Below are 13,018 nucleotides of genomic sequence, written 5' to 3'. Positions count from 1 at the left end.
ATGATGTGTCTTGAGTACAATTAAACGTTTCGCGTAAATTCAAGGTGTCCGTGTGTGATAGAAGCTTTGTAAAAGGATCTCTAGGTCTCGGTGTTATGGCCTGTTCGTAACATAGTGAGTTTCGGCGAATACGGGTATAGCATTCAAGATGAAACCGCTTAATTTCGAGTTTGTTTCCCTTTCCTCCAGCCACAAGGTACTTACGAGCCTTACCTAAACGTCTCGACATACACAGGACGCACGTTAAGCAGAAACGTAACATTATCTCGAAACAGCTTTGAAGTGGCTGACGGACCTTTCCTCTTCCCTCAGCTTCTCAAGTTTCCATTATTTCCTCTACTTGCTATCTGTCTGAGAGAGAGAGAGAGAGAGAGAGAGAGAGAGAGGGATAAAGAGAAGGATCATGAACTATCGTTCGAAAGGAAATACAACAATTTGACATTACCATATTTTCCTAAATTCAATGAAACGACAACTCAATTTTAGCACTCGCATATGCAAAAGTTGTATTTTTATTTTATTTTAAATAATATATTTGATCAGAAATAAAATTCAATTTATTATACTGAATTTTATTTTCAACCTGTCTCGTTTAATTTTTAATTAATTTAAATAAATTCTTATTAATATTAGAATTGTACATTATAAATAATATTCAATGTCTCTAGTCTGGCAAGTTTTGAAAAATTTAAATTTCAAAATTCATTCCAAACAAATTTACGTAAATTCTATTAAGACAAAAAAAAAAGGTTAAGAAACACTGGTATAAATTATTTTCAAAGACCATTTTTCACTTACATTAGATAACATTCATCTTTTTCACATCTTCTTCCATATATAGAAACCAACCACGACGAATTTATATCGTAAATTTAGAAATTCAAATTTTTTCTTTCTTTCCTTTCTCTTCGTAGAATCGATCGTGTTGTGCTAATCGAGATGAAAAAAACTTATGAATTTAAAGATACTTTGAAAGTAAGATAAAGATATTTGAGATAAATCCGAAATGATTTACAAATGCCGAACGACTAGGACTACTTCTCGGTAAGCGGATCATCCAAGGAAGAGATTTTCTTGAATCCTTACCAAGTCTGGTTGTGATTAATGTTCACAAAAGTTCACAGTTTTCTAACCCATCCATTGAAATATGCATCGTTTTATTATATCCTTTCTGTTGGATGGAGAAGTTTTCTGGATATCAAGTAAATTTAGTAAGCACACATATACATAAATACACCTAGATACAGACACACACACATATCTACATGTAAAATATAAAATAAAACAAGGATGATTATAAAAAATATACTTAAACCCATTTACTTGTTTTCTCACTTTGTTGGAAAAGCATGCTGCTAATAACCATAATTATATAAAAGAACTTTATTATTCTGGCAAATAAATTGGTCACGTTGCCACTCGGAAGAATTGTGTTATTCTACGTGCTTTGTATATGTATCTAGTGTTAATTAATATTATTTTCGATTGAATAGTTAACGATATTAAAGAGAATAGAATCCTTGAGTGTAGCTTTCGTTGCACGTTTTCTCTAACGTTATTGTACACGAGGACAATTCGACGATAATTCCTAATATAATTGATCTCTTCGTTTGGTTTAATCATTCAATTTCCACTATTGTTCAATAAAATTCGCTAATTAATCGACTCATCGATAATTAGTCTGCCTATTTTTTTCTTCTAAAATTTCTCGAATCGGTAAACAAAATCATTACATTTGTTTATTATTTTCATTTTATAATATCTTAAGCATAATAAATTAATAAATTGAAAATATATTAAAACACTAAATATTAATAAAATATTTATTTTTTTGTTCTAATTACAGTACACAGATTGGGAAAAGGTGAAGGATGGTTATGTTAATCAAAGGATGATAGCAGACGTTGTTGGTGATTACTTCTTCATATGTCCATCGATACATTTTGCTCAATTGTTCGCTGATCGGGGAATGAAGGTCTACTATTACTTTTTCACACAGGTATGTAAATCTGATTTTTATACGATTGAACATAATTACAAAAATTCATTCTATAAATTCGTATATTCACGTGTAGATTATTATGACAGTTGATTACACCAAAAAATAAGCTTTAAGTAGCGTGAATAAGAAAAATTTACTTTGATTATCAAAAAATTGATTTCATAATTAATATTAAATTATAAAATCAAATCTTATGATTAAATCCACTGTCATAACGAAATAGTACCAATGCAAACTTAAATCTCTCGCGTATCTATGTAACTCTCGTTGCCCTTGTTTCCCACATGCGTAATAAAAAAAAAGATAAAAAGAGAAAGAAATGAAGAAGGGAAAGAAATAAAGAATGACTTCTGTTCGTATAACATAAGCAAAGATCGATATGACAAGCATTATATTGCTCGGAACGAATACGTCGTGACATTTGAACGACCCGTTGTACTCGTACGACTCGACAAATGACAGAGGGAGCGAGGCTTAGAGGTTGTTGGGGGATGAGGGTGGTAGATAGGGGTGGATGGTAAGGTTGTAAGAAACTGTGTAGAGATCCACATCGTTTGAAATTAATTTTAAAGGAGCTACCGTCTGTCCCCGGAGCTAACGGAACTAGATAGTACTGTTCAACGCGCTTTCGCTGACGGTACGAGAGTGAAAGAGAAAAAGAAAGAGAAAGAGAAAGAAAGAGAGAGAGAGAGAGATAGAGATAGAGAGAGAGAGAGAAAGAGAGAGAAAGAAACAAGCTTTATAACACAACTGTACTATCATATTTACACTAACTCGAACTCTAAAGCTAAGCCTTAGATACAGAAAGCTTCTCTCAACCAATACGGTTTTTATCAAAAGAAACCTCTTCTACGCTAACGTCGACATTACTGCTACTAACGTTCTTTAATTTATGTACTAAAAGAGATACATATAAATGAATGGATTAAGAAAGATTTATATTGCGTTCTTTTCTACAGTTTGTACACTTTTGCTAAAGGTCTTAGAAGATGCTTAGTAACGAGTTAATGAGTATTTTAATAAATTAATACTGGAATTGTATGAATTTTAGGAACCTACACCTTTTGAAGTCATTTGATTCGATAAATTAATGTAGGTATTTATATGTTTTATATTTTATTTAGGTGGATTTGTATTTAATACTAGAATTGTGTGAATTTCAAGAATTTACACCTTCTGAAGTCATTTGGTTCAATAAATTAGTATTAATACAAGATGAACTTGAATTGCGTGTTAAATCAGGTCGTCTTAAACTTTTCCACTTGGCGACTTCCTTAAGTTCAGCAAATATTTTCACGACCACATACCATTTTCTCTTTTACTATCATAAAATCACAGACATACTACACGTGTACTGATGTCTAAAAGTTTCTAGATTAATTTTCGATTTTGCGTGTTCACGAAATTTTTAGGCGCGACTCTGACGACACCATATAGGGTCGTGATCTATACTTTAAAAAGACCTGTATTTGATGACTATAGTGCTTTATGATAATTATATACTTTTATTTTGTTTTTTTAGGTTTAGATGAAAGATATGAGATAGTAAATAACGAATTAATAGATCGTTTTAAAAAGATACATGAACATGAATTTGATGATATGAACTGGTTGTTTACGAGCAACATTAGCCTGTCGTTGACGCGTTTTTCCAGCAACGAGAAACGATGTACGCTCGGTTACGTGATTATCGGACTCGGTTATGAAGCTCGATAAATCATTTTTCTCGGCTCGAGATGCGAAAATGTTCTTGAGACTCTATCGAACGTATAGATAGAAATAAAAAGATTGAGATAACGATAACGAAATTTATTGTTATTAGATATGATCATAAAGATAAAAATTAACATAATTTATACAACAATGTCAAGTTAAAAACTGATAAATCTGTTCGAATAATAAAATTAGAAAAATTGGAATAAATTAGGAATAAATTAGGAATAAATCGTCTGTGAATGCAGAAATCTGATGTAACATTTAATAAAAAAAAAGAAATAAACTGTAAAATTTTCTAACATTTTCATTTCCACGAGAGAAAGAAATGTAAACACGGTTGAATATAAATTTTCTAACTCAATGTTTGAGAAAATGACTTTCGTCAAATATCAATATTTTGCATAGACACACGTAATTGTAAAAACTAAAAATAGTTTGTCGTACCAGAAAAATAATGTCGACAAATTTTGATTACAAGCGTCTAGTTTTGTCAACGAATTAACAAAAAATTTAAATAACGCAAAACGGTGTAATCATTAGGATGTTGGATGATGTTTAATTACGATGAACGTGTATGTTTTTTACAATAGTTGGCCTATTTTTTCTTTCTCTCTTTCTCTTTTTCTCTTATCATGTCTTTTCCGTTTGTCCAAAACATCATGCTTTGGTCTAGTAACAGCAACAGCAGTTTTTTATCCGGGTGAGTTATTCGAGTGACGAATGTCGGCACGCGTCACCGTACGTTACGATACTCCTGTTATGAAAAGCTAGGTTACTACGTGTGGACACTTGGATATACGTAAAAATATCAAACCGAAAGAGAAGAGATGGATAGAACAACAACAATTTATCGCAAAACAGCAACTACAAGAAAACAAGTATTGCATGTGATAAAAAAGTAAAGATGAAAGAGATTAATATAGCAATCATGATTACAAAACGATGTCGACAAAGATAATAAAATTAAAGTATGATAAATAAATAAATGAGCATGGAAAAAATGATAGAGTAAATGTACTTAAACGAACGTTTACGCGGATTTATATCAAATTATTATGTTATTAAATTAACATATTATACGAAAAAGATAATAAAATGGAAATAAAATGGATGATAAAGAATAAACGTTAAACATATGATCGTTTGTATCGTGTTAACTTGTTCAAATAAATAAAAAAAAAGTAAATACAAATGAACGAACAAAGTTGAATTTTAAATAACTAAAAGTACATGAATTTACAGGGACAATGTAACGCATTAATAATGTAAATGAAAATAATTTAAATAAAGGAAGAAAATGAGAATGAGAGAGAAAGAGTAAAAGATGGAAGAAGAAAAGTGCTTGTTGGTTTCTCAATGGTGTGCCGTTAACGCGAACTTTATGAATATTTTGCGTTAGTAAAGAAGTTTTGTATCTTTGTTTAGTCTTGAACGTTATTTTCTAGACGATATTATCATTCGGCGTTGACATCGAGCGTGCATAGATTAACCGACCGAACAAAAAAACAAATTAGAAAATGTAATAAAAGTTACTGTATTTTAAACGATAAAATCTTCTAAATAATATCGCAATAAAAACTGTTGAATATTTTATAATATTCAAATATATTACAATAAATTATTCATGAAATTATAAATACAAAATGGACCTGTAAGTTAGTTGATTGGATTATTAAAAAAGTTTTTCTTTTTGTCTGAATTTTTATAAAGAAATCTAGCTCTATTATCTTTGTTAAGAAAATAAAAAATAAATAAGTAAGGTAAAAAAAGCGAGGGATATATAATATTTAAAAATACAATCCAGGAACGTATCGTTGGAGATTGTGATCTATAGTATTTAAACTGACTCGAGTAACGTTGCGTTGCTCTCGAGCTTTAATTGGTTACCTCCGCTTTCGTAGGGTCAACAACGTTTTTGAACATGCGCACTTACATCTGCTTATCGGGATGACATCATTGTTCTTGTTTTATACAGTGATACATGTATAGGGAGATATGTGTGCATTATAGAATATGCGTATTATCATTATATTTTCAGGAACATATTCTATGATCGAGCAATTACTCTGAAACAAAGTGATCACGGTACGTTACTTAATGTAATTAATTATATCGACAAAGGAATAATACAAAAGTACTAGAAATTCTCTTTCTCTCTCTCTCTCTCTCTCTCTCTCTCTCCCCCTCTTTATTAAGAGAATAACTGAACTTCCTATATCTACTTTAACATTCTATATTCAAACCTACCGACTCGAAACTGCAGTTGATGGAATTATCTCAAAGATTTGTTCTTTTTATACTTTCTAACATTAGGAAAATAAAAAAAATTCTCTTGAAATATAATTAATTACAGTTTAAAAAAAGAAACTTAAGTATTTTTTAAATATAAATTAAATTAAGAAACGAAATTTGAAGCTTCACTTAAAAAAAAAGAAATAAATTACTTTCCAAAAAATTAGTATTTTTATTTGCGCTATGTGGTTATAGTTCACAAAAATCATAAAAATAAACATATCAAATCTCAAAAATCTAAGAACCAGTTCAATTCAAATAAAAAAAAAATAGAAAAGTTAAATGTTCTTCCAGTTGTAAATCAAAGATAGAAAACAATTTCATGTTCGGATATCTTGTTCACGGTAATATCGTAAAATGCAGATACATAAAAAGAAAATGAAGAAAGTAGACGGTGATATATCGGTGATATACCTCTACATATTTTCATTGGATACGTGTTCCCTTGATGAGATTCGTCGTTATGGATGCACGTTCTAGTAGTTTTAAGAAAGAAAGAGAAAGATAGAAATATATATATATGAAAAGGTTGAATGCACAGTTGAATTTGTAGTTGTTCGGTAAGCTTTTTCACATGGACGATAGGTGATCGATAGACTCGAGTGTGTTATTCTCATCGAACGGCATTTTACTTTGCTACTTTTCTTTTTCTTTCATTCTCGTTGTTGTTAGTTCCAGTCATCCACGCTATCGTCTCTATTTCCTTTCCCTTCTTTCTTTCTGTATTTCTGTCTTTTTATCTTCGTTGTTTTTATTCTTTTTTATAGATGTTGAACGTGAAAGAAATAAGAAATTATTTCAAAAATGAAACCTGATGTTTGTTTTTAAACGTAAAATATTTTTTATAAATCTCACCGATATGAGAACTACTAATTTATCATTATTAATATTTTTCAAAGTAAAAAGTAAAAAGTAAACAAAAAAATATAAAATAATATTGAAGATTATTAGAAATTAGATTGATCTAACTTCGCATACTATTTATATATTTTTTTTTTTTCAAATAAATAAAAATTGATAGGACAAAAAGAAATATATAAAAATAAAATGAAAAATAGTATGGGAAAAGCTGTAAATAGCAATTTTCGACTTAAGTTTAAAGTCAAAGAGCAACGCGTGGCCCGTAATAACGTGACTCGTATGTTACGTCTCGCATGGTAAAGTTCATGAGCTTTAATTACGTATAATCTCTGTTATCCAAGATTTATACGGCTTTAGCCGAGGTGCAAATTGCTTTTTTCTCGGGGGCTTAGCGCGCCAGCGAGGATTGAAAAACGTGCGCACGAATTTGTGTTAGAGAGAGGGAGAGAGAGAGAAAGAGAGAGATAGAGAAAGATGACGGATAAAGTGACCTCGCGTTACGTGGAATGTGGAACAAGAAGTGACAGAGAGGGGAAAAAAAATAATAAAACACAAAAAAAAATATTCAGTACATATACACATGTGAGATAGAAAAAGACTAACGAACGTTATCGAGTTCCCATCCTCCTCCACCTCCTAGGTTCTTTTTTTTCTTTTGTTTTTTTTAACGATATGCGAAAGAGAATGGAAACATCTCGAGCTCGTTGTTATATAATATTTCAATCTGAATGAGCGAGCAAACGAAGCAACGAAGATAAAGGGGAAGATAATAATTAAGAAGAGTAAACGGATAATTAGAAAACGATTTTATCTACATTTTTTTCTTTTGTTTTTACGTCGTTTTTCTTCTCTTCATTTCCTTTCTAGCTTTTAATGTTTTTTTAAAAAAACACGTTTATTTGAAATGTTTTATTTCTCTAATTTTCTCTCTCTCTCTCTCTCTCTCTTTCTTTCTCGTGTAAACTTTTTTATAAACGAAACGAACAACTCAGAATAGGAAAAATAATTATTGGAAAACAGGTAACGAACGGTTGGTATGGATTTACTCGGAGTGCAACGAGCTTTTGCGTACATTTTTTATTTTCTGCAAGGATTTAGTATACACTATTGCAATTATCGATATTCGTTTGGACTAATATTATCGTAATTACAGATACTCTTTTTTTTTCATAACGAATAATCATGCTAGTAAAACGAAGTCTACCGAAGCATAATTTTTTATAATTGCCAAAAGAAACCCCCCCCCTCCCAAAAGAAAAAAAGAAAAATGTTTCGAATAATTTAAACGTAATTGAAAAATTAACCACAATCATTGACGTATTTCGTAAACGAGTTTGTTAATTAAATTTACGTACGTAATCGCTCGCGTTTACTGTTTAGAACCAAAAAAAAGAAGAAAAAAATGGAATAACGATCTCCTTTAATTCTTGAAAAAAAAATTTCTCTTTTTTTGCTTTTTTCACTTAGTTAGAAGGATCATTATTTTTCCTTGTCTTTTTCGAGCCCTTTCACAATTATGCAAGCAACAACCCTTTGGTCGTACCCTCTTAAGGCACCCTTTCCTCCCTCTTCTCAGTAGTAACTGGGACGTGAAATGCGCATAAGCGAAATGCCGCGCGGTACGTAGAAACTCGAGTAATTAGCGGAGGAGGTGATTTATCAGAAAGCGGAGAAGGAGTGGACTGGAAGTAAAGAGGATGTCGTTATTCATGCGCGCAAACCGTAATCTTAATAACGCTCTTTCCTATCTAACAACTCTAAACGCGGAAATCGAGCTTTTTACTTACGTGTGTGCACGCGTATATGTATATGTATATCTATATGTATATGTATATGTATATATATGTATATGGATATATATATGTGCGTGTACACTCGTATGCCCATTTTCACTCTACGCCATCATGCTTCCCCTATTTTCTTTCTCTCCCCTTTTCTCTTCTAAATATTTAATATATTTATCATTCTACGAACGTTATCGACCATACAAAATCCATATTTTTAAATGCACACTACTGATAATCTCCTATTTAATAAAAATACTTTTTATATATAAATGTATAGATGTATTTAATTCTCTTGTAAAAAGCAACCCTGAAAACACCGGTTTTTGGTATAATACGATGAAACAATTATTATTATTACCTGTTTAATGATATTTTTATAAGCATGGTTTTTATACAAAACGATTTAATAAAATTGAACAAGTTTTATACAATTTTGATACAATTTGGATGAAATTTATAATCGTAAGAGAGTTAAGTGGATTTATTAAAGTTTCGTTTTTAATATAGAAAATACTAGAAAAAAAAAAACTATAACTGAAACTCTTAGATCATATATATATACTTTGTTATACAATATTAATTAAATGAAATTAAATATTTGATATACAAAATCTTATTTTCTTATTAACAAAGACACAAAAACTAATTTTCAACTATAATGCACGAACTCGTGCAGAAAATTTAAGAAATAATTGGAAACGGGAAAGAAACCAGAAAACGCTACAAATGGAAACATAAAAGTAGGGGATTATTTAAACGTGCTTTAAATGAGAATTGCGGGAACAGCTTTAGATTTGAATGAAAACGTATCTTTGTTTGATGCCATTTTGTTGAAAAAACTGATTTTCATTTTTTCGTATTTAAAATAAGAAAAATACGACAAAAGGAAAGAAATACAAAATGAGAGAAAAAAGAGAGAAGAGAAGTGAAGAGAAGAGAAGGTTTGCAAGTTTGAGTAGCATAAAGATCGAGTAAAGTGTTCTCGTGAATTTGAAGTACCGACATTACAAAAACGACACTAGGGAAACTGTTAATTAAGCGCTGTCGACCGTTTATTTTTCCCTCGGGATATTTTTACTCTGAATATAGGGAACATATATATTACCTTACGCGTCAGATTTTACGATATCTATTTCATCCGATATTATTACTTTTAATCAATCGACATTTAAATCACATGGGATATCACTCCCTTGTTTCCTTTATTTCTATTTATTTTTTTTATCTCATACGTTTATTTTTCCTTTTCTCTTTCCTTTATTTGCCCTTGCATTCTTTTATTTCGTTTTTATTAACCATTTCTATTTACATGTATTCGGGTATGCATACCCTCTGTGTATGTATGGATGTATATATATAGGCATTCGTGTTTGTGTGCGTGCGTATAACTAACAATATACAAACATATTCCTATTGGATGAATTAATCGATTTCCAAATGATTTCGAATAACTCAATCGCGAGAAATTTCAACTACCAATACACAAGCGCACGCACACACGTATATATACACATATACAAAACGAACGAAAGGTATCGTTAACCGATGTAAATCGTATTGTAAATCTGGATCAATGATTTCAGTTTACGATCAAGCGATGATACGGATCGCGTCATGTAGATAAAATTGATAGAGTAAGCATGCAAATATTGGATATTTGTAAAAAGGGATGATTCTTTTTTCTTCCTCCCTCCTTCACACACAGCGAGTGAAAGGCTTTAAAGCAAAACAAAACAAGACCAGGGGGAGAAAAAAAGGACAAAAAAAGAATGTTCCAACGAAAAATCTACAAACATATAATATATATATTTTCACTTCCAAATAAACTTTATCCGTATGTTCGTCGATTTCCATACATACGTTAGTACAGTCTATGAGAAATTATATTTAAATTTTAGGGGAACTGTAGAATTAAGGGTTAAGAAGTTAAGGGAAAGACAATGATTATTCATAATTGGGAGGTGGTGTTTTTGTCTTTCTTTTTTTGTCTTGTTTTTTTAGGTTAGTGGTAACAATAGAAGAGAGGTTCATCAGAGTAAATCACCGGAGGTGGTAAAGGTCCATCGAAATTTAATGAATTATGGAAGGCAATGCTAATTTCTGTTTACCAAGCAATGTTACACAAAGCTAATTCTGTTTCCCAGGTTAGTCGATCGATTCGAGAGATAGCCCAGTTGCTAACAGGGTAGGAGTAGCTTTATTCGGTTACACGCAGTCCATCCTCTTCAATATATTACCTTAAGGTATACGATTTCTACGGTTCGTGGATCTTACCGACAAAAAAAAAACAAAAAAGAAAGGAACCAAAAAACAAATTTAACAGAATTCGTTTCCTTCGACTTTGAATCTAAGAGAGAATTTTCCCTTCTTTTCTCACTTTTTCTTCCCTTTTTTGTTTTATTTTGTTTTCTTTTTTTCTCCTCCTAGTATCTGTTCTTTCAATTTTATCGTTTTTTAATTCACACAAAATCACTTTCGATTGGCTGACCAATTTCATTAAAAAAAAAAAAAATTAAAAATACTCGTGGCAACTGTTCGGTTTTGTGGAGTGGCGAATGTATGAAATTGCAATAGGAAAAATCTGAATATTGGTTAAAAATAAATAATTCTCTTTAACGAAACAGTGATTATCTTAGGAAATAATTATTTGCCATTACGCGTGTATCTCTTTTCTTCTAACGATACAACTTTATACTAATGATTTGTTTGTTGCTCCAATTGAAGTGTTCCACCCGAAATATACTATTGATTGATAATTTTTTTTTACGAATATACCTTTTCAGAAAAAATTCACTTCCCAACCTTGACACGACTAGTTATTTATAATTGATATCAATGTTGACAGTGTTAGTTAAATGTGTATACGTATATTATAAATAAAATGTTTCAGGACAATTGGATTCTCGTTAGTTCACATAAATTGTTTCTAGTATCATCCCATTGACATTCTCTCGGGCTAGGGAATTGCTAGGGGGTTGCACTTGTTCCAATATGGACAACAGCTGTTTCCAGGAGTGCCTCTTAATTAAAAAGAATGAGCCTTTCTATGCCAACGCACCAAACTGCCATTACGTTCACCCAACTTTTGCATACCTAAATGTTCTATGGATAAGTACTCATCCTATATGTACTTATTTATATACATGTGAGGTTGAGAAAAAATTCGAGAAGTGAACAGAGAGGCAGTGTTTTCTGCATCGTATGAACGAAAAGAAACTTAAGACGTAAATAACAAAGAGTGATTGGATTAGAAGTGTGTGCATCGATATTTCTAGAAATATCGATAGACGATTTCCTTATTAGTACTGCTAAGGAAATGCTATTCTTTATTGGTCGTGATATAAGTGTGAGTGTGTAAGAATTTATTGTAGAATGAAAGAAATCGTTTCTTCATACGGGACGCATGTGTTTTGTTTTGTAAGGTGACACCATAGGGTGTCTCAACGAGGGTCAAACATCGATTTTTTTAGCTGAACGCCTGCATATTTGATCTAAGGGTAAGTTGACGACGCTGAATCGAATAGTGCTAATTTTATTAAAATCTAATAGTGGGTTCTCGAGAAAAAGGGTAAAAAAGGGTAAAATATGGCTATATCTTAGAATCTAGGCATTTAATCGAAAAAAGTTTCAAACAAAAGTTGTGGAAAATGGCCAGGAAAAAAAATACTCGCTATCGCCTAAGCAATTAGAAAGGGAGAAATATCGGTTTCTTCTTTCAGTCGCACTTGCATTCAAGACCGAGAGTCCTGAAGATTGCCGAAGATCCTTCGTTTATTATTTAGTACACATGGACGCTCGCACGCAACTAGCCCCCTCGCATGTAAAAGCCGCTGAGAGGCGGAACTTGCTTCCCCACTCTTACAATTATTTTCACCATCTTTTTTCCAATATTTCTCGCTTATTTTTGCAGATACGAAGATAAACCTTACAACATTTTTTATGTATTTTTCAATTCTCTACAACTTTTGTTTGAACTTTTTTCGATTAAATGCCTAGATTCTAAGATAAGGATATTTTTTACCTTTTTTTTAAGACGCTGAAGTCAAATTGCAAAAAAAATAGCACCATTCGATTCAGCGTCGTCAAATTACCCTTATATCAAGTTTGCATCAGTATGGATAAAATTAAGGCCTTCTGGCCAAATTTCACTGGGCTATATCAAGTAGTATCGAAAGAAAGAAAGCGTTCCCGCTGCGAAAGAATATGTGCGTCTGAGATAAGTGGAATCTACATGAGTTCTAGAGAACTAGCACTGTATGATGTAAGGAACAGAGAAAGAAAATGCATGCATGACGTATGCCCATGAAAAGAAAAGAGGGGTAAAATTTCTCGTAATCAGAATCCTCGGAGCTACACGCGT

General features: G+C 31.5%; 1 protein-coding gene across 1 annotated transcript in view; it reads left to right on the top strand.

Moving 5' to 3' along the window:
• The window catches only part of LOC122519676 (acetylcholinesterase-like), a 174,581-nt gene that overhangs the window by 138,271 nt on the left and 23,292 nt on the right, over positions 1–13,018 (top strand). The window contains exon 3 of the mRNA XM_043639297.1: positions 1,847–1,999. Within this exon, the coding sequence (XP_043495232.1) occupies positions 1,847–1,999 (153 nt within the window). The remainder of the gene's footprint in view (positions 1–1,846; positions 2,000–13,018) is intronic.

Source organism: Polistes fuscatus, unplaced genomic scaffold, assembly GCF_010416935.1.
Source record: "Polistes fuscatus isolate 324 unplaced genomic scaffold, CU_Pfus_HIC Scaffold3, whole genome shotgun sequence".
In the NCBI taxonomy this organism is placed as follows: Eukaryota; Metazoa; Arthropoda; class Insecta; order Hymenoptera; family Vespidae; genus Polistes; species Polistes fuscatus.
This window is presented reverse-complemented; position numbering and strand designations above follow the sequence as displayed.